The sequence below is a fragment of the Rhinichthys klamathensis genome, unplaced genomic scaffold (assembly GCF_029890125.1).
Source record: "Rhinichthys klamathensis goyatoka isolate OS25496 unplaced genomic scaffold, OSU_Roscu_1.1 h1tg000596l_1, whole genome shotgun sequence".
Taxonomy (NCBI): Eukaryota; Metazoa; Chordata; class Actinopteri; order Cypriniformes; family Leuciscidae; genus Rhinichthys; species Rhinichthys klamathensis.
The window spans coordinates 82501-104971 of NW_026607052.1; the positions used below are offsets into that span (position 1 = coordinate 82501).

The 22471-nt window shown below is 38.6% G+C and overlaps 1 protein-coding gene across 1 annotated transcript in view; it reads right to left on the reverse strand.

Moving 5' to 3' along the window:
* si:cabz01090165.1 (uncharacterized protein LOC100333421 homolog) overlaps positions 1–19313 on the reverse strand; it is an 83413-nt gene extending 64100 nt beyond the window's left edge. Inside the window, exon 1 of the mRNA XM_056240404.1 lies at positions 19086–19313. Within this exon, the coding sequence (XP_056096379.1) occupies positions 19086–19132 (47 nt within the window). The 5' untranslated portion in view covers positions 19133–19313. The remainder of the gene's footprint in view (positions 1–19085) is intronic.
* Between the last annotated feature and the right edge of the window lie 3158 nt (positions 19314–22471).

A 22471-nucleotide genomic window follows, 5' to 3' on the forward strand; every position in this document is an offset into this window, starting at 1 on the left:
GTAATTTTAAAAAAGCCTATACAGTATGTACTGGTACACAATTATTACAAAAAGGTACGCAGTGTTCTCGCTAAACTGAACATTTAACGTTGTCAGCCTTTTATTTGTGCTCATAAACATGGCTGCTCATTTTGACCTGCCACAAGATGGCGCTGTTTTCGACAGCTTCGAATGATGCTTCGGATCTTTTCCCGAAACATTCAAGGGGAAAGCCTCAGTGCTTCACGAGGCTTCATTTCCCCAACTCAAGATACTCACAATTCGAATGCAAGGAGCAGAACAACCGAGCTGAAGACGACGACACACAACTAGACAAGATTAAACTCAGGCTTAAATACACAGGCAAACAAGAGGAACTAATGAGACTGATTACGTAACAAGACAAACCTGAACTCAACCAACACAATCAGTAACCATAGAAACAGACAGGAGAGAATAGAGGAGAACTGAAGTGAACACCAGATTAGAAGACTAACTGAGAAACTCAAACATGAACAGAACTCAAAGCGTGACAGTTGTATGTTGTGTACATGTTCAGCTGAATCTATGGCATTATTAAAAATACCGGGTTAACTAATAAGAATAAACAAATCAATAAAAAGACAATGCAAACACGCCTGTTTAAATCACATCTGTTAAAATCAGTAAAAATGTGACCTACAATTCCCCATTGAACAGAGTGCATCCTTGTTTTCATCAGTGGTAAATTAAATGTCTGTACTGTCAAATACATATTCCTAAACAATCCTAAAATCACCTTTGGCCACTACTGTGTATGCATATGTTTATTTGCATTATCGCAAATTAATCAATTGACAAATACACAATATGCTGACAAAAAGTTTTTAATAATATTTGAATAAAGGGTGAAGATGTCAAGATGTCTATCCTAGACATCTCTGATTATGATCAAATATATGATGATATTATGATGTAATATTTGAATATTATTCCTGATTATGCAGGCTGAAATCAAAATTCAGTTTGGTTACAAATGATAAATAATTCTTCCAGGGAACTCTAGACGGCGCAATCTGATTGGTCCTTAACTCAACCTGCTTGTATGTCATTATCTATAGAGCACAGCTGATTGGTTCCTGTCAGTAGCCAATGAGCTCGCTGCTCAACCTTCAGATACTCGGTCAGCATTTGTGCAGCGCGCTTTCAGAAACCCTCCACCTTCCCCAGCTCCACCTGTGTAGATCTGCAATTCGTCATTCATGTGCGCTATATTGTACAGAAGCAGCATGTCTCGTGTGTGTCGTGTGTGTTTTAGTCCCTCACTTGCCCTGAAGCAGCAATAATAGCAGGAGCGTAGCAGATCTATTCCACCAAGACCAAACACATCAACATTGTCATACCCATTATCATCCCAAACACTCAGAGAGTTGTCGTGACAGACCTTCAAATTGCAATGGAAACGTGACTATGTTTAGCCAATTCATCTAAACCACAGGGACTCCCTTCTCATAAATGAGCCTTATATTCTGCCAAGCACTAGCACACCTAAACACACACCTCCCTTTGCTCTGCTGGCCTGCTTCAGTCAGGACAAGTATAAACACACTCGCCCCATAACCCTTTATTGGACTGGGTTCATCACGCCACTCTGATGGACGTCGGATAAGAAAGTCCGAAAGGTGTTGGGTGAAAACAGGGTGATGTCTCAAACTAGCGAGGAACGTCTTCAATCCCAGAAATGAAGTCATCATTACCTCCTAATAGACTTGGTGTAATGACTACTTTCACTCTCTTTCTTTCAGCCCTGTTCCCTCTCTCTGATGACAGTCGTCTAATGGAGACTAAGCAGGATCATTCCCCACTCCTTAAAACACAGCCCGCCACGCTCTTTAATTCAATAGCTCTCCTCCCGAGCTGATGATGTTTACTCCCTCTGAAGCAGACGGAGACGGCGGAACAAAAGGAAAACATGCAATTGTCACCAGTCGCTTCAAAAAGCCATTTTGAGCATCAATCTTGTTTTCATTTTCTCTTTTTTCCGTCGACGCGATCCGTGGTCAATAGAGCCGGTGGCGGTGTCAAACTCTGCGCGTCAGGCGAGGTGTTTGGTTAAAGATAAATTGGCAGGGATGTGCTCGCTCTTGGCAGGTTATACATCATGCGGATGCATTTCCTCTTAAAGTTGGATGAACACAGCGGCAGGGAGACAGCTAAAGACATCAGTAAATACAGCGGATACTGATCCTGGATTCAATGCGCCATTAAATATAAACTCAAACCCCATTTAGATATCTTTGACATTTGGTGGTGTTCATTTCTTTAAGTTCATTTAACATTGTTTAACAACAACAAACAAACAAACACGTAGTTATTTCAGATTAACATGTGTGAAATACTGTATGTCGTGAAATGATCTACATTCACCAATGTGATTATATTATTATTTCATTAGTAAGCAAGCATGAGATTAATGAAAGTAAAATAAGGGTTTTTATAGTTAACTAAAACCATAGAACATTTTAGTTACTTGAAATAAAATAAACTTAACTGAAATAAAACTAAATATATAAAAAAAATCAACAGTTTTTTTCAGCTTGATGCCAGTGACAATTCTCAACTAAAATAAAAATATACTATATAGATATATTTAAAATAACCAATTTACTGGGTGAGATTTGATGAGATCTGAAGTTCTCTGCTGCCATTGGCTAACATCAGACATGAGCATCATCTTATCTGATAAAACTGCTCCAGCTCTTCGACACACACACACACACACACACACACACACACACACACACACACACACACACACACACACACACACACACACACACACACACACACACACACTCTCTCTCTCTCTCTCTCTCTCTCTCTCTCTCTCTTTCTCTCTCTCTGTCACTACTTGAAAAATGGTGGAATTGCAAATAATCAATATTTTCCTTCATGTCCTTCCTCATGCTACATTTCCTGAAAAGGTCAGTAATTTATTAAATCTTCAGTATAGTGAGAACATGATTCTTTATCAGTGTGTTTTAGACACTGTTTAACATTTTTTCGTTCTCTTCATTGTTTTACTTACATTGATTTTTTTAGAAGCCTCGAACTATTGTCAGCTGGTTCAGGCCCGAGGCTGCAAACACTGGCGTTTCACATCCGCCGACTTCATTTACAAACAAGTACAAACAAATGACTTCCAGACTGTGTATGAGACAGACTGAGTATGACATGTTTCATATATTTACTGTGCTGTTGGGTTGGTGAAGCCTAATTATTGGCATTTTTGAGATTTTAAACGTTTTAAACAGCATTAAATGTATATATGACAGTCTATATATATATATATATATATATATATATATATATATATATATATATATTATACACACACACACACACTTGTATTCATCATAGATGAATTAACTTAATGCTGTTCTTTTTAACTTTCTATTCATCAAAGAATCTTTAAAATGTGTTATCATGCTTTCCACAAAAAAATGAAGCAGCAGCACAACTGTTTTCAACATTGATAATAATCATAAATGTTTCTTGAGCAGCGAATCTGCATATTAGAGTGATTTCTGAAGGATCATGTGACTTACACAGCTAGAGCTAATAGAAATCTGTATTCATGCTTTGAGAAATGAAGAGATGTAATATGGATAATAAATAAAAAATGAGGATTTTACAGTAATTATGTTTATGATTGACACACAATAGCTAATGTTTGCGATAAACGTCTTTTTAACCAGGCAGCCGAGAACTAATAAGTCTGTAAAATGCAATGCGTTTAATTCCTCTAGTAGAGAATGAAATACATAAGCAAAGTAAATATTGCATCAATTATTTTAATCTACTGACAGCCACACTAACTATATTAAGTTGCCTTAATGCGTCATTCAGCATCATTTTCATAACAGAGATGAGAGAGAATATTTGTTTTAATAAACTGATCAGTCTTTAAGGATGGAACAATTGAACATAAAGAGTTTTGCATTTGAAGACACAATAGAAACTATTATTATTGCTGTAATATGTTGTATTTCTCAGTTCTCCTCCCTGCTGTGGGTGCAGATTACACGTCTCTCAGAAACATATCATTTACACCGCCTCACTTTACTGGCGGCTCTTTAAAATCATTCAATGTTTTATTCCCACAGTTGGAGTCAAATGGCCCAAACAGAACTCTTTCCAAAATTATTTAATAAACATTTTACTTCCTATAGGCACATTTGACATGTGGAATATTTAGCTAGTTCAGTTCAATTCACGTTTTTAGTAAAACTGGTCATTTCAGAGCAGCTTTATAGATGTTTTGTGGCCATAATGAACAGGGAATACTGCACTAAATCATGACATTTCCTGCAATCTCTGTGAGCTCCAACTGTGCTGAGGTGTTGGAGAAAAACAATACAATAATGTCATATAACAATAATACACATCTGTAAGCTATACAAGTAATGCTTTCAGTCAGACACACACAATTATGCTATCCGCCAACGCATTCATAAGGCAGTAAATACAGCTTGTGATTGGAATATACGGATAGTATAATGGAATAACATTCTGTTTGGAAATTAAATATGCTTCCATCTAAAGTTGTGCGAAAATATATTATATTGATAAAAAACCTTTGCGAATAAAGCATCTTGTGTTCAAGACAACAAAAACTTCACTTCCTTGGAAACTGGTGCAAAGTATCAGTAACTGTGACTCTTTTTTCTACATGATACATTTATTGTGTAAAGTGCAATAACGCTGTCCTGTTATATTGCATTCGGATGTGTTTCTATCACAGTTTATGAGCATGTTTTCTTGTTGAGAAGTTTCTGATACGCCCCAATTGAGCGCATACGCTATTATTCACATTTTAAAGGGGTCATGAACTGCATTGTTTTATAATGTTTTCAGTGGTGCACTTACTGTAGTATGATTTTACATCAAAAATTTTCATAATTTAGAAATAAAAGGCATTTTTCCTATACCTTGGTTTTAACCTCTGATTTGAATGCTCTGTTTGAAGAGGCGTGTCTGTGTGAGACTTCAGTGTAAACGCCCACTGCTGTGATTGGCTGTGAGACTTCAGTGTAAACGCCCACTGCTGTGATTGGCTGTGAGACTTCAGTGTAAACACCCACTGCTGTGATTGGCTGTGAGACTTCAGTGTAAACGCCCACTGCTGTGATTGGCTGTGAGACTTCAGTGTAAACGCCCACTGCTGTGATTGGCTGTGAGACTTCAGTGTAAACACCCACTGCTGTGATTGGCTGTGAGACTTCAGTGTAAACGCCCACTGCTGTGATTGGCTGTGAGACTTCAGTGTAAACGCCCACATGCTGTGATTGGCTGTGAGACTTCAGTGTAAACGCCCACTACTGTGATTGGCTGTGAGACTTCAGTGTAAACGCCCACTGCTGTGATTGGCCAACATCTTTGCAAATGAAATAAGCACGTTTTTACTATTACAGCTCGCAAGGTTAACCAATTTATGAAAAGTGTTGATTGTAGCATTATATTTAGATTTTTAACACTAAGAAAAAAGTGGTTATTTTAAAGGTTCTTTGAGGAACTCAAAATGGTGCCTCCACGGCCTCGCTGCACTTTTATTTTTAAGTGTGTGCAGTCTTTTGGTATTGAATTATGTAATGCCCTTTCAACAAATAGGGTATGAAAACAGCTACACAAAAAAGGTGAACAAAAGTCACGGGACCCCAGATTGCAAATCCATGGAAAGAGGCTCTTCCATGAGTGTAAACACAGCTAATGTGGGTTGATTCATTATCCTCAAACACTCAGCAGCAGATGAGCGTTGAACCCACTGCAGGAGAGCAGCTCCAACACTTAGCAGTATGAGTACTCGTCCCTCAGTAGGAGATCAGTATGTGGAAGATGAGTACTCAGGGATCTGTGCTAAATTGAGCCCAGTTGGAGACTCAGTGTGTCAGGAGCTTCAGCCGAGCTTTAACCACGTCTGAGACAGCAGAGTCATGACCCACATCCCTCTTCCGATCAGAACCCCAGCGGAAAGCAAGGAGCCCAGGGATCCAATCTGGGAGAAAGGTGTAAATTCAAATCTGCACAGGAACCAAGGAAGGTGCGAATGAACACGGTGTCTGCTGTTCTTGGTGTGTTATCTGAACGATGGCAGGAGTGGAGGCCTGTTAAGCAGCTAATGAGATAGTCACGGGTTATCTTGTGGCTGTGCGAGTGAGGACTATATCACAGGACACTGTTCAACTGGTTTATAGATGAATGGACTGGTGGTTGAATTGGTGCAGATGTTAAACACCTGTTTGTGTTATGATTGGCTGATTGCTCTGGAAATTGCAACTTTCATTGGAAACGAATAACCGGCAGACTGTCAGTGTAAAAGCCCTTTTCAAAAATGTAGCTCAGAGATTACTCCTCTTATATCATTATGATAAGGGACAGCATGAAAAAAAATACATTTCAATGCTTTTGCGTTCACTTGCAGAACATTTGCCAGCGAACAAGAAACTATGTATCCGTTCGCAAGTGAATAAAAGTTTCGGGCTCCTCCAAGAACCTGTGCATCCACAAAGTTTTTCAGTTGAATGCAAAGGTTTAGGAAGCAAACGCAAAAGTTCATTGGGAAACGCAAAACTTTTTTTTTAAAGCAAATGCAATTTTCTGAGGGAAACGCAAAAGTTTTGCAAGTGAACACAAAAACATTCCAACCCATATCTGTTTTTTCCATCACCATATACTAGAGGTGTGCAATCACACGGCACGTGGGCTCTCGCAAAATAAAATTATCTAATAATAACAGCATGCAGAAATCTGTAACTGGAGATCTCAAGTGTTGTGTGTGTGTGTGGAAATTGTATAACAAATTGCCTATTCGACACCAGAATCAGTGTAGACCTCTCACTACGGGCTTTAGCACGCCGCAATGGAATAAAAAATGAATGTTTCGGGCGAGCTGGATAAAAACGAATATATTGTTGGCAGAAGCGGGTGGGAGTGGCATATAATCATAAAAAAAAAACTAATCCCACGCAGAGATTATTTAAGAAATCAACTTCTAAATACATAAAATTTAGGTTGCACTTTACACAGTACATGCTCTTACGTGTAGGCTACTCACAGTGTACTTACTTAAGAAAATACTGGGTAATATAAGGTAACTACTTGGGTTAAGGTTAGGTTCAGGGATGCACGATATATCGGCCACCCTATCAGTATCAGCCGATATTTGTTCACTTTTAATGTTATTGTTATCTGCCCAATAAGAACATTTATATTAAAGCCAATACATTATGGATTATTTCCTTCAGCTGAGACACTTCAGATGCGCACTGTTCAACATGATGGTTTGAATTGCTTGAAATATGATTGGAATCACTTCAAAAAGGAAGAGTTTAGCCTTAGCACAAGTCTGTCATATCGACTACATCGAATTATAATGAGAACATCATTATAATCGTGTGCTTGGGACAATGCCTTTAATGGTGAGACTTTTGATTTTGTAGTCAGGCTCTCAAAAACTATATACAAATTTGGATTTAGATTTATCGGCCAATATATCGGTTATCGGCTTTCAAATATAAAGAATTATCGGTATCGGCCAAAACTCTTATATCGGTGCATCCCAAGTAGGTTCAGGGTTAGTACCTAGTTATTACCCAGTTATTGCAATTACAATAACAAGTATATAGTATGTACATGATTAACAGGACTGTAAAATAAAGGTATGGTACCGATATGTGCATCCCTAAGAAAGACAAACTGACCCACTTACACTTAAATCAACACAATGAAGTTATGAGATTAAAATACTCTCTCCATCAGCTCATATTAACAATGTCCAAAAAATGTTCAAACTTTTCATTGGACCTTTCCAGTTTGTGTTTGACTCTTCAGGCCAGGTGCCGCTGTGACCTCGTTTCATGCAAGAATGTAGTGGGATATTTGGAGGCAGCTGAACAATAGACTTCAGGACTCGAGAGACTTCTGTCGATCTTTACTGTAAGTCACAAAGGATCACAGAGAGTTTGAACATCAGAACTCTCAGCATAAGAAATATGAGCTGTACGAAGCAGCCAGAGAACCTCAGGCATTAGGACTACGGGGCTTTGTGGATGAGAGCATCTGTCCGTCCAGGCAGAGAGGATTGTGGGAGAGATTTTCACTAGCTCTCTGCAGTGTTTAAACAGATGGGCCCTCCAGCTCCAAGAGTTACACACTCGCTCTCTCTGTCTAACACAGATACACATGCGCACACCACCTCGCAGTGGCAGGGAGGAGAGAAACGGATGCCCTCAGAAATACATGAGACACACTGGCAGGAGAGATAAAGAAACAGAGTCGGATGGAGACCGGAGAACTGGATCAGCTCCAGCTGCTTTCTGCATTAAGTTCAGTGTTGTTGGGTAAACATGATGTCCCCTGGCTACCCTCTGAGAGCCAATAAACTTCAGACACTTCTGAACCACTACAGCACTTAAAACAGAGTGTGTGCCGTGCCAAACATACTTAACACCTACACGCACATTTTTCCATTGTCTTTTACCTGGTTTGTCTGAGTCAGCAGCTGATTGGATTCATTATAGCGCTACATGCACGCGTTTCAGTGTGGCAGGAATCATGTCGGAGAAGCAAAAAAAAAAAAAAGAAGTGGAATAGCACACAGTCAGCGGTAGTGCTCGGATTAGGAGGAGGATCTGAAACTCTGTTGACTTGACAGACTGCAGCTGTGTGCATTCGACTCTCACCACACCTGAATGATTACGGCGAGCTTGCTTAAAAACACCCTCTCTCTCACACACACTCACACTCACACACACAAATCATTCTTTGAGAAGCTGTCTCTTTCTTCGCTCTCTCATCTAACAACAGAACCATGCCCAGAAAACAAAATGCATGCAGTAAGAACTGAGTGTACTGGAGAGAAGTTAAAGCGTGAAAAATGTCAAAAGGAGTTCATCAAATTCATGACATTTTACGTAACAATTTTTTTAACATAAGAAAAGACGTACTGTTACATAAAAGATATAAAAATGTTACAAAATATATATTTTTTCTAAATTAAATGCATTTACCAACACAGTCTCATGAAAGTGCGTATCTATACCACGAATGTCATTTCTCGTGCCATTTATACGCCAAAAATGGTTTTTGCGTGCATATGCTACGCACTGAAAACCCCTTGGGTAGGTTTAGGGGGGAGGGGGGTGGGGTGTGCGTGCATATTACACGCCATAAAGTGCGTATCATATGCACGCGAAAACTGCGTATCATATAGACGCAAAAAACATTTTTGGCGTATAAATGGCACGAGAAATGACATTCGTGGTATAGATACGCACTTTCATGAGATCGGGCTCGCATTTACACACACACACACACACACACACAATTGTTATTGTGAACAATAACTAAAACTAACATTTTTGTTATAGTTTTTTTCAGTGGCTTACACACATTTTCCAAACTTTGCCTTGTCTTTTTCAAAACTTTACACACAAATCCAAGAATTGCACACACAACATGCAAAATGCCTCACATCTCTTGTTAAATGAAGCACTGCATTCAGAATATCACAAACACATCTCAAAAGCAAACATTTGTCTTACGTTGCGAACACCTTTGCCATAATATTATATTTTTAGATATATATCATATACACACAGTTATTCTTCTTTCATGAGCTCCTGTACATTTCTGTAAGATTGAAAGTAATTGGCAGAGAGATGTTGAGAAACCAAACTATTTATATTTTCACTGTAAGCATTTGTGGTTGTGAATACAGTATTACACAGTCCGAAAAAACGTATAACTTGACCTTTGGCCTATTTTTAGGCCTATTCAAAGTGTTAAGTAAAGCAATGAGTGTTTGCACATTGGAGGAGTGTGTGTGAGACACTGATGAATTACTGTGGCATTTTGATCGGTTGTGTTTAGAAACGGAAATCAAGAGACTTCCTGATAGATTTTGGTGTGTTATATAGAGAACTGTGTGTTGTGGTTTGCAAAAAGTGTTTTATGAAATTGAAAACTGAGTCGAAGGCCGAGAATTAGTGTATGGTTTTGCAGATTTGGTGTGTGGTGTTTGAGTGTCAGGTTTCAGAAATTGTGTGACAAGTAAGGATTTTTAAATGTATAAGCAGTTGGAAAAAGACTATAATTGAAATAAAATAAACATTTACCTTAAAGGGGTGGTATAATGCCCTTTTCAGAAGATGTAAAATAAATCTCTGATGTCCCCAGTGTGTGTGTGTGTGTGTGTGTGTAGTTTTAGCTCAAAATACCCCACATATATTTTTATATAGCAAGTTAAAGTTTGTCACTTTTTGAGGGTTAACAAAAACACACCATTTTGTGTCTGGCCCTTTAAATGCAAATGAGCTGCTGCTCCCGACACAGTGGGCGGAGCTTCAAGAGCTCGTGTGTGTATTAGCAGCTCCGATTACCTCACGCAGACACACGCTAAAATGTCAGAAACTGTTCTGCCTTTTATGTTTAAACCGGAGTGAGACAAAGATGGAGAGACTCAAGAAGAAGTGACAACACGTAGAATGCAACAGGACGTCTCTGAATGGTTAGTTGATGAATTTATGTTGATGATGTGGAGTTAACTATCTTCAGTTAGCATATTCTGTCATGATAATCTATAAATCGCTCGTATAGGAACTGTTGTGAGATGCACACAGAGTGACTTTCTATTGCATGTGAAAAGACGGATGCGACAGTTTGATCTGACTCACAAATGAGCTCGACTACAACAGCTCTTCCTCTTCTCAATATGGACTGTGTTCCCGGGGGCGGGGTTTATGCAGATTTTAGGGTTTGTGATGTCACTAACCCGGAGGAATGTTGTGTAGTCCCTACCAGCCGTTTGTTGTAGTCCTTAAAAAACGATTTCTTTAAAAGAAGCAAATATCTCCCTTTGCTTTGAACTTTGTAACTTTGCAGATGTTGTTTATGCTTTACATTACATTACATTAACATTACACACTAACTAAAGTGAAATCATAATCAACCACCCCTTTAATAAAATAAGATATAAAAACTTAACCTAAAAACTTATTTCATCTTAGCTACTTGCCAAGGCAAGATTTCAAATTTTCACTTAGATTAACTTACTCTAAATAAACTAAAAACTAAAAAATAATAAAATGTATACAGACACATTATCTAGACTAAAATGAAATACAGTGTGTGTGTGTGTGTGTTTTAGTGGATTTCCATCATTTCTGTTATGAAGGAAAAATACTATACCGTGATGAGTAGATGTGGGCAAGTTGAGAGCAAAGCACCCTTCATTCAGAAAGTGTATTAGATGAGTGGGTAGGTACAAATGTAGTATGTGTGTCAGACAGTTCAGAAACACAAAAGAACTCAAATCACAATCTTTAAAGTGAGATGTCTGACAGACTGTACTGTCAGACGCCGAACAGCGAGGGGTCCTCCTACTCAATCCAGTCAACTGGGATTTTTAGGGATGTTGTCATGGCGAGGCTCAGCCACTCTCGTCAAAAGATTCCATGACATCACAATGTTATCCTGCAGAACCGGCCAATCAGAAGGCAGAGAGTGTGAATGTATAATGAGGTGGAATCCACCAGCAGGACCAGAGAGTACCAGATGGCTGAGACGTCTGGGAGCTGAGAGCAATCTCTTCTCTTTTCCCCCTCTCAATCCATCTCTCTCTCTCTCTCTCTCTCTCTCTCTTTAGTCTTGTCTACTACAGCGTAAGATTCAGCGTTTTTTCTAAACATATGGGCATGATATTCTTATTCAAATGCAATATGTGTAACACAAGTTATTCATTAAGGGGTTGAACCCCCACCAGCCACACAAACCCAATACTTTCTGAGCAACAGATACTACAGCTATAATAGTGTTTATAATCAGTTAGATTGAAGATAGATATTGAGATGACTTCTGAGATGGAGATGAAAGACATTTGTAAAAAGAAGTGTCATGCATATTCAAACTTGGGCTGTTCAGGTGGATTATGAATGTGACTTCCAAAAAAATTCTTATTACTTTTTCTCCATACAGTGAAAATGCATTATGGTCATTGGCTGTCAAGATCAGTTTGCATAACTAAAGCATGCATGCATAAATAAATACTAATAAATAAGGTGGCAAAACAGAGAACAAGCAAGGGGGAAAGAGTATGAATGGTAGGGGAAAAGTCTGCACCTCCTTTAATAAACCATCCGGGTGTAAGAACAGCTCGCCGCTCGCAGAACTAAATAAACTGAATTAATCAGGATAGAGAAAGACTACATGCACGTTACAGCAAATCAGTCAATTTAAGAAAGCCTCAACAGTCTCATCTGCAAATGCTCAAGATCATTAATCATCATTTAATTAGTAAACATGGTCCACAGAAACACACATCATTAGTAAAATCACTTTAGAAGGGAAGAAAAGTTACAGCATGCGCCACAAACACACCTAATAGAACTGCAATAAACTAAAATGAGTGTTTTCAAACAGGTTTCCCAAACATTTGATGCATCGATGCATATTAAACCGAGATAGAAGAGAGTATTTCAACACATCACCTTTATATCATTCAAACCCATTCATGCATGTGGACGTTTTCAAACCAACATCGCATTACGTAAAGCCCAACACTGCATTGTGAGATTTAGTAATTGTTCCCACTGGATTTCCGGACTCTGAAAACTCCCTAACAGCCGGACTAGAGCGTGTTTCCATTATTCCCCAGGCTGCAATGGTCTTTAATGGCACCTGTGAGGACACGTGGATCTGACCATTATCCAATGGTGTCAGTCCATTAGTGTTCGACAGAGAGACACAGACCAATAACATGCAAAAAGAATCAGAGAGATGTGTGGTGGGACATAAAACAGTCCTCTGATACGGAAGGAGGATTAATCTGCACACCCACACGTCCCGTCTCATTACGCACATAAAGGTCAGAGAACAATGAAGAACCGAGATCTGTCTATAATAAATCTGCATCCATGTTTTTTGACGGATGGCCATTGGGATGGATCAAAGCGTTGACTGCAATTGTTCCAAGTCTCTCGACTTTGAATTCAGTCAATAAAGACACGCCCTGTTAGATGAGCACATAATAGCAGACTACAGCTGCAAAATAACCTTTATTGTTATTTACGGGACTTTTCCTCATGGCAAAATACCAGAGCAGTCACTGTTGCCAACGAGAAAGCACCCATCATAACACGAACAATGTGAAATCCCCATTCCAAGCATGGATCTTTTTTATTATGCAGTATGCAGAGCCGAGGATAAAAAAACAACAACACCAATAACAAAAAATAAGCTATTTTATGAACACATTATGAGGTCCGTGTCCCACAGAGGCAAGACTAGGAAACTCTGTAAGCAAGTGCTTCGTTTTTAATCACCAAAACCATAATTGTACCACTCACTGAACCAAACTCCAGCCATTAGGTGTATAGTCCTCATGCTGTTGCATGCATTAAAAGGATGGTCTCAGTCTAGAAGCCCTGAAGACACACAGAAACTATCTTGCTCTTCCAGACACTAACGGCTAATTCATTGACTTATGCTTCTTCCTCAGCTGCCCTCCTGGCTTGATCCCCAACTTTCCTTGCAACTGCATAAATGAATTTCAAAACAGGGTGAGATAGAGACCAAGAGAGCGGGATGTGGAGGGGAGGGTTGCATTAATCCAATGCAAATGGAGTCTGTTGCCACTGGCAGAGGTAAAAGAGACATGACGAGAGAAACAGAGACACGCTGCTAGAAGAGATGGAGATGCAAACGCACATACACAGGCCAACACAATGAGAGAGCAACGGGATTTCATTAGGATCCGATCCGAATGCCTTTATCTTTGTTTGTCCAATTCCTAATGAGCGCTGTGGCTCGACGAGGCTGTTCCCGTCCTCGCTCGCCTGCACATCTGGCACCTCTGGAAGCCCAGAAGCACCTGCTGATAGTCAATGAGGGCGTCCAGCCACAGACTGAGCTGCCAAACGCCATCTGCCCGACTGACCGAAGCTTAAACACCCTCCTGCCACCTCGAGTCTCTTCCAGAACGGCTCCTTAAAGCTCAAACACTGATCTCTAATGCAGCTGAACACTGACCTGACAAAACAACTCAGGGAGATTCAAGATGAGTGTTTTTTTTGTGCATGAAAATTAAAGACTGTAAAAAAACAAAAAAAAAATGGATATAGTGTCTGTGACGTCACCCGTATGTTTCTGAAAGGCATTTTTGAAGCCCAAAGTGGGCGGAGCCGGCCATCGCCATCTTGGCCGAACCACTCCCGGATAAACGAAACTGGGAAGAGAGGCGGATTAGCTGAGGTGACGTGATGCTAACAGACCGCAGACAAACCGCTAGTAGTGACATCAGCGGCAATCCACCTGTCACTCAAGTGGCCACGCCCTTAATTATGCAGAACTTTAAGGCTTAATATAATTTAAACGGATGAGTTACAAAAATATTCACCCCCCTCACAGTCATCATGAAGGGCAAAATTAGCTTTATAGACCAAAACCACTTTTTGCACCAGGCTGTAAACATGTTTTTTCTGCTGTAAAGTTGGGAATTTTAACATGGCGGTCTATGGGATTGACTCTCTTCTGCAGCCGGCCTCTAGTGGCCAGTGGATGAACTGCAGTTTAAGTCACTTCAGTGTTGGATTTAAGAGAGAGAGGTTGAATGGTCGAAGGTTGCAACTTGGTGAAAATATGTATTAACACCATATAAACATTATATGGGCCCACTTTATATTAGCGTTTATTTTAACTGGTTACCTACTTTACTGTACTAGTTATGTGTGTCAGGTCTAGTTTATACTATCGTTCAAAAGTTATTCAACAAAATTAATACTTTTATTTAACAAGGATGCATTAAATTGATCAAGAGAGAGAGTGGAGACTTTTATAAGATTTATATTTCAAATAAATGCTGTTCTTTTGATCTTTCTATTCATTAAAGAATTCTGGAAAAAAAAAATGTATCACTGTTTCCACAGAAATATGTTTTCAACATTGATAATAATCATAAATGTTTCTTGAGCAGCAAATCATCATATTAGAGTGATTTCTGAAGGATCATGTGACACTGAAGACTGGAGTAATGATGCTGAATATCACAGGAATAAATTTCATTTAGCTATTTATTCACATAGTAAACAGCTATTTTAAATTGTAAAAATATTGCATTTGCCCATATAATACAGCCTAACATAAGAGACATATTTCAAAAACCTGAAAACAATCTTACTGATCCTGATTTGAATGGTAGTGTAGGTTTACAGTTAAGTGAGCTAAATGGTTAATTGGTTAAATGAAACTAAACACATTCAAATATATTTTAACCACTGTCATTATCGTATTTTAATATAGTATGATACACCCCCCCCCCCCCCCCCCCCCACACACACAAAAAAAAACTAAATAAAAATCAAACAACATTATTTAAATAGCTCGTTTACAAAGCTAGTTTACTTGATTATTATTTAAAGTAAATGATCTCTTTCAAGGAACATTAATAGTGTAGATTTGAGGCATTTATCAGTTAGAATACATAGAGAATGTGTCCAAACAGAATCACACATGTTAATCAGTAGAGTGCAGATGCTCTCGAAATTATGAGCTGTTGTAAAAACATAAATTAATTTGGACATTGAACTGGAAATATTCAGCACAACATGCATGGGTGTTTGCTTACCACACACACACACACACATGATTTTCCATTCATAATTAGATGAGGTGTCAGTCTTATCTCACATTATTCCACATCAGCAAAAACACATTCAATATCTACTGATTCATCAGACGATCACTTTGCAAATACTGAAAATGATGCTGAATTCCAGCCACCAAACAGCGACTTCTCACTTCCTCTCAGCTGGGCCATTTTGCTACACACAAGTCCGGATACATTTACACTTTGCAGGAATCATCTCACTTCCAGGGTTCAAGATCTGTGTCCCTTTGTGAAGGAGGATCTCTAGGGAATCCAAATTCGGGCGGCACGTGGTCTCTCACTGTCACCGCTGAATCGATTCGGCCACCGCAGATCCGCTGGGAGTCAAAAGGGTCACGGGCTTCCCTGTGCCACGGCCATTTAGTGCTCTTAAAAACATCGCCTCCCACCGAGATTAAACTAGGTCAGCTCAGATATAAAAACCAGACCAGTACAACAATGACTGCACATTTCAGACTCCATCTTCCCATTGAGAGTGACCACTTATGGATGTGTGAGAGATGCTCACTTTTTAGCATTTTAGCAAGTTTCGGATACTTAAATACATGGCCAAAAGTATTTGGACATCTTTTAATTAACATGTTTGGCTATTTCAGTTACACTCCTTACAAACCAGTGAACAGCCATGCAATCTTTTTTTCCGCTCCAGCATGATAATGCCCCAGTGCACAAAGCCAAGACCATAAAGAAATGGCTTATAGAGTCTAGTGTGAACTTGACTGGCCTGCATAAAGACCAGAATAAAACCCCACTGAGAAGCTTGAGGATGAATTGTAGAGCCAGACCTCGACACCCAACATCATGCCTGACCTCAATGGAGCAAATCTCCACAGCCATCATCTACTGCAAACTCTGGAGAGGAACAACTCGCTATTAATTCCTGTGGTTGTTCAGGCTAGTCAAAGGTTTTTGAAATGCTAAACTGAAACAGATCACAGTATTTGATTCAATAATTCAGCCTGAATACAAGTTTGTGTGTAGAATAATATGATTATCAGTTGTGCGAGGTCCATCTTTCCAACATGTTGAACAAATTCGCATAGCGTTTTCTTCTATTCGTCCTACACTGTGTGTCCAATCTTCACTTAGATCATCAGACCAAACCTCACAAAATTAACTTGTGAATTTTTGGTGTTAACCTGTTAACTGGCACCCCCCTTTTTTTTTGCATAGACATAAAAATCACTATCCAAACTTAAATGGTTGTAATTAAGGAATGCTTTGGAATATAGACCTATGGCTGGTCTTGTTTTAAAGAAGACATTTTCCAGATTATTGTAGAAGTCTAGAAATTATAAAAAATGAAACAGAAAAAAAGTTATATAAGTTTGAATTTATGAAATTGTGTAATGTAAAAATATAATTATTAATATTTTATATAAAATATATATATTACAAAATATATTTTACTCTAAAACTGCAAGAAAATTAAAGACAAAAATCTGAACAAGTTGTATTCCAAATTTTAGGTTGATATCTAAAAAAATGAGCTTTCAGTAAGATTTTATTTGGGCGCAGTACCCAACTTTTTCACTAGACTCCATTACTGCTCATATAAGGGCGCCTCCATTTTCATATATGTTTTGAGTGATCTGAAGCATGTATTTCCATAATTTTCATACAATTTATGAAGTAGACATCCTATTCAGAAGTAGTATGGGTGGTTTGGCAGTATTTGATTTGAATTCAACCTCTAATAAATGCATAAAAAGACTACGTTATAGCGTTATAGCTCGCAGCCAATCACAAATCGAGAATCCATACATTTTTCTTTATATTTAAAACATTTTCAGACCTTTTTTTCTCATAAAATGGAATTGGTGTTATCTTTTGAACTCATGGCATGAAAACAAACTGAGGTTTCTACCAATCTTTCATGATTTTTGTGTTCATTGTTATTTCAAAATAAAGGCCTAAATACTCCTAATGAATATGAAATATTCTTGTTGCAAATTGATAAATTACTGCCCCTCTGTAATTTATTTTAGATAACAGCCACCAAATATGAAAACTAGAGATTTTAAGCTTTCAAATGATATATAGTTTGGCAATATTACTTTAGGTTTTTACTAAGATATTATTGTTTTAAACATCCAATGGCAAATGGGCCCGCCGGCGGTGAAGGTTAAGAGGTTAAACACCAAGTGCCTTATACAATTGCTAACACTTAATTTATAAACCCATTAGTTAATGTTAGATAATGCATTAACTCTTTACCAATCATTGACAGAATTGATCATCATTCTGAATCAGATCGACATGTATTATTGGACAAAAACGCGATATTCTCATTTTTTTGCTAAATATGTACATCTTTCTGTGAAACTCACCCACATTCAAGTGTTGATTATAAAATAATGCATGTTTTTTTTAAAGCAGAGGGTCTGTTCTTTTGAAATATTGCATGTTCAGATATTCAAACAACAAAATATTCTGGGGGCCATGAAACGTTGCCTTCCCCGGGTCGGATCTCATCGGTCTTCCCTTTCTCCTGGTGACTGCCCTGTCCTACTGTTTGCCTGGGAAAACCCAGAAAACTTCTGGGAAATTTAGATTTGCTCTGAAAGTTAGTCTGGCAAAGAGCTCATTCAAGCCCATTTCCAATCCGCCGAAATAGCGGCACCAATCAGAAGCGTTGGGGCGGGCTTTACACGATGACGACAGCGCTGGGATTTTGAAGCAGATTTTGTAGCCTACATTACAAAGATGGATGCCGCCGTCGAACATCACTCGTTCCAATCAGCTATCGCGTCTGTTTTAAGCCATTTGAACGTTTCCTTTTTGTTAAAAACCGAGCAAAGAACAACACTCGGAGATGTGTCTCCGCCGCTCTGCATACGTCCTCTCCTTCATCGCTCTGATTGGGTTTAGGTCTATCCGCGACATCCGTTGGTGACGTCCCTCTGGAAATGATTTGTCTATGACGCTTTGCCAGACCATAACTCAGTTACAACCAGGCTAACTGTTTGGGTCATCCTCACTCTTAACAATCCCTATTGTGCCTTGTCTTGTCAATACAATTCAATCCCTTGGTCATTCTGCATCAGGGTCCTCTTTCTCCATAAGACTGCTGTGACAAAGCCTGACAGGTAATTCAGGATTCCAGTCATTATCTATAAAATTATCCGTGCGTATCTGTGTACGTATCATTGCCACAATGCTCTGATAATCCCATGCATGATGGCAAAAAGATATAAATCGACTTGAACTTATTTTCATCCTGCCACCAAAGGGAGAGGCATGAGCAGGTAAATCTGGGTTTGGGGTTCATCCGCATAATTGCTGCCTGCGGCTAGACTTGCCCTTGCTCTCCCTCATGGGTAAAGCACAAACATCCAGCAACAGACCTGTGGATAAGACTGAATGTCAGCATGGCATCACAACAGCACGACAGGACTTGACTGACCTTCTGAGAAGTTGACCCAGCATTCTGAAGTCTTTCTGCCCGTCCATTTTCTCCTCTCTTCAGGGTGCGATGACACCAAGTTACTGAGTTACAGCAGCCATCGAGTCATTGGCTCTCTGATACACCAATCTTTCTGTGGGAAAGAGAGAAAGCACCAATACAGATGAAGACAAAATGACTGTCAAGGCACTGGAGGAGTGTTTCGTGTTCTCTTATATTACACAGCTAAGGGTAATTGATTACATTCAGGACAAAAACAGAGAGTGAGTGCAGAGACACTGAGTGGAGGCCAGTGTTGAGAAAAGCTGATTGTTCTTCATTCATCAGCTCTTGAGAGACAAATGTGCTCGATAAATGACAGGCTTCCCTCGGCTTCACTCCGAGATGCTCGAGTCGGAGCGCTCCCGAATTACAGAGTGCTAATTTTTCTGTTGGCCACTGTGTAATTGGCATGTTTTGGTGCTAATGGTGGAGTTACCATGTTCAGGAGAGACCAAATTACCATTCATTATAGTTGAATAACACAAACAGAGAGAAAAGCGCCATGGATTTCTGAACTGGTAAAATTGGGTGTAATTAGAAAGAATGTTAAAAAAAAAGAAGCTGCACAATTGTCAATTATTTCCCTTGATACTGTAATCACTCTTGTGTTCACATAAGAAAATTTGCATATAAATTAAGGCTGTAAATTTAACATGTTCATTTAGTGTTATTAATTATTTACTAAAAATAAATTGTTACAAAATTAATGCAATTAATCATGTTCTCCTGACTCAAATGTACATTTTTAGGAATACAAAAAAATATCCACTGAATATCCAGAACGTAGGCATATAAAGTTAACACTTTAGTTTAGGGTTCAATCCTCACATATGCACGTATTAGCATGCATATCACTAGGATATTGGCTGTTCATTAGTACTTTTAAAGCACATATCAATGCCCTTTTCTGCATGATCATATTCTACATCCCTTAATACAACCCAATACCTAAACTTAAATGCTACAAAAACGACCTTACTAACTAATAAGAGGTAATTAGGAGTTTATTGAGGCGAAAGTCGTAGTTAACAGTGAGAATTGGGACCCTAAAATGTGACCAAAATATAATTGTTTTAAACTCCCTTTAAACGTTTTTTTAATACTTTTATTCATCAAGCACACATTAAATATAACAGTAAAGACATTTATAAAGTTATAAAAGCTTTCTATTTCAAATAAATGCTCATAAATTCAACATTGATAATAATCAGAAATGTTCCTTGAGCATCAGATCCTCATATTAGAGTGATTTCTGAAGGATCATGTGACCCTGAAGACTGGAGTAATATTTCATTAACCATTAAACTGGAATAATATTTCACAATATTACTGTTTTTCTGTATTTTTGATTGCCTATTCAAAGATTTACTCGTCTATCTCAATAATGCAGTCAAATTATCTTTAATTAGAGGGGTTTCAGCTGCAAATATTGATATATGTGATTATTTGTGATTCATTTGATTGATGAATTGCCGTATCATGTAATTAATCCGATTAAAAGTTTTAATCTTTTGAAAGCTCTAATTAAACAATGAGTAAATCAAGACAGCATCTAAACAGTGACCTTCACATTGGGCCTCTGGGCAGCATGAGAAACACGATTCTAATTATGGCCAGAAACTGAGCAACGCGACGATATACCATTAAAATCCCTGATGCTGTCCCTGCAAGTTTGCACAGTTTGAGCCCTTCAGTTCAGTGTGAGTTCACTGAGTTCTGGACTTGCAAATTCTCCCCTTAAAACCCGCATAGCTGTCTCTTCTGCACAGTAAATATCTCATTTACACCTCGCTTTATTGGCTGTCAGACCGGCTGCACTGCAAGCGAGCGGCACGACGTGTAACAAATCCAGAATAATTCCAAATAACCAATGGTTCATTTTTCTTTGGGTCAGGTGATGTCCCGTCAGCATCTCAATTTCACGTGCCATCGCCGACTGACGTGAAAACGCAGATGTGTGGATCAGATTGCTTATAAATCACTCATTAAGGACCAGATGTTATGCTTTGATTGGACATTACATTTATGTGTATGACTGGCATGTCTGTGATTGGTTAGAACTCTCAACGTCTGCAAAACATGCAATTTAGGCTTATTGGAAAAAACAAAAATATTTGCAAAACTCCACAAATTATGATTATGGGCACATTATTGATTAATAGACACATTTTCATGTGGTTCCTTGAATAATTGTGTGTTATGATCTCAATAGACTTTTACCAGAGTGCATGATTTGTAAACTAATATAATTTGATCTTTACATCACATAATCAGCCCCATATGTTTCGCTGTTTTCTGATGTAGTAAACTACACTTTGAAGGATTGTTCTTTCTTTTTTTTATTATCAATGTATGATTTAAATTCTACTACTGTATGTTGGAAAATAACAATGTATATATTTTATTGAGGTATTTATGTGCACATTTAATTATGTTCATATAATTCATGTTGGACAGTCCATCCAAAAGCAGAGCAAATGTTTAGATGTGAAATTTGAAATGTGCAAGGGAAATTTTGAATATTCCCTATTAAGGGGTATTATTCGTTTTTCCCAAGGAAATGTGGTTTCATTAAAGCCAACGGGAGCTGTTGGGTCACATTGGCAAATCTGCACTGCTTGACTGCAGTTGTGTAAGCCTTGAAATTCAAAAGCTGAAGCAAAATCCTCTTTGAGCACCTCAGGGACTGGAGCTGAGGAGACGAGAAACCTTCAAAAATCACTTCGTTTGCCATTTCTATCAGCATCTGACTTCCTGACCTCTGAATAAAACTGAAGGAACGCTCTCTTGTACGCTTTTATTTTTAATTGTCTAATGTGTAGAGAGTTACTGAATGAAGTAACTCTCTGGTCTATATACATAAAAGTAACGGCCAGGACATACAATTTAATTTCAAGGATGTACTACCAGCACAGACTATCATGTTGGGTTAATTATACAAGATTTTATAATGTTCAAATGTAAGCATTTAAAACAAAGACGCACGTAACTATAAGTTTCGGTTGTATAACTGGATACTTTTCTGGTCGTTTGAACAAAATAGACTTATTCGTATTTCCTTCAAACATCCCTGGTTTTCTTCCCCGTCATTGGTTCTGCAAATTGCAAATGAGTCACATCTAAGAAAATGCCAAACTTTCATCAGACGCAGCTACTGAGCTGAGAAGCGTCACCTTACACACACACACACACACACACACACGCGCGTTCATGGCATTGCTTAACTTCTCAGGCATGACATCAAGGATTCGCTTCGTATAAAATCTTTCTATTCTAGGAAAAGCGAAACGCTCGTCCAAATAAGTCCAATCTGGCAACCTGAGCGAAGGAATGCGATCGGCATC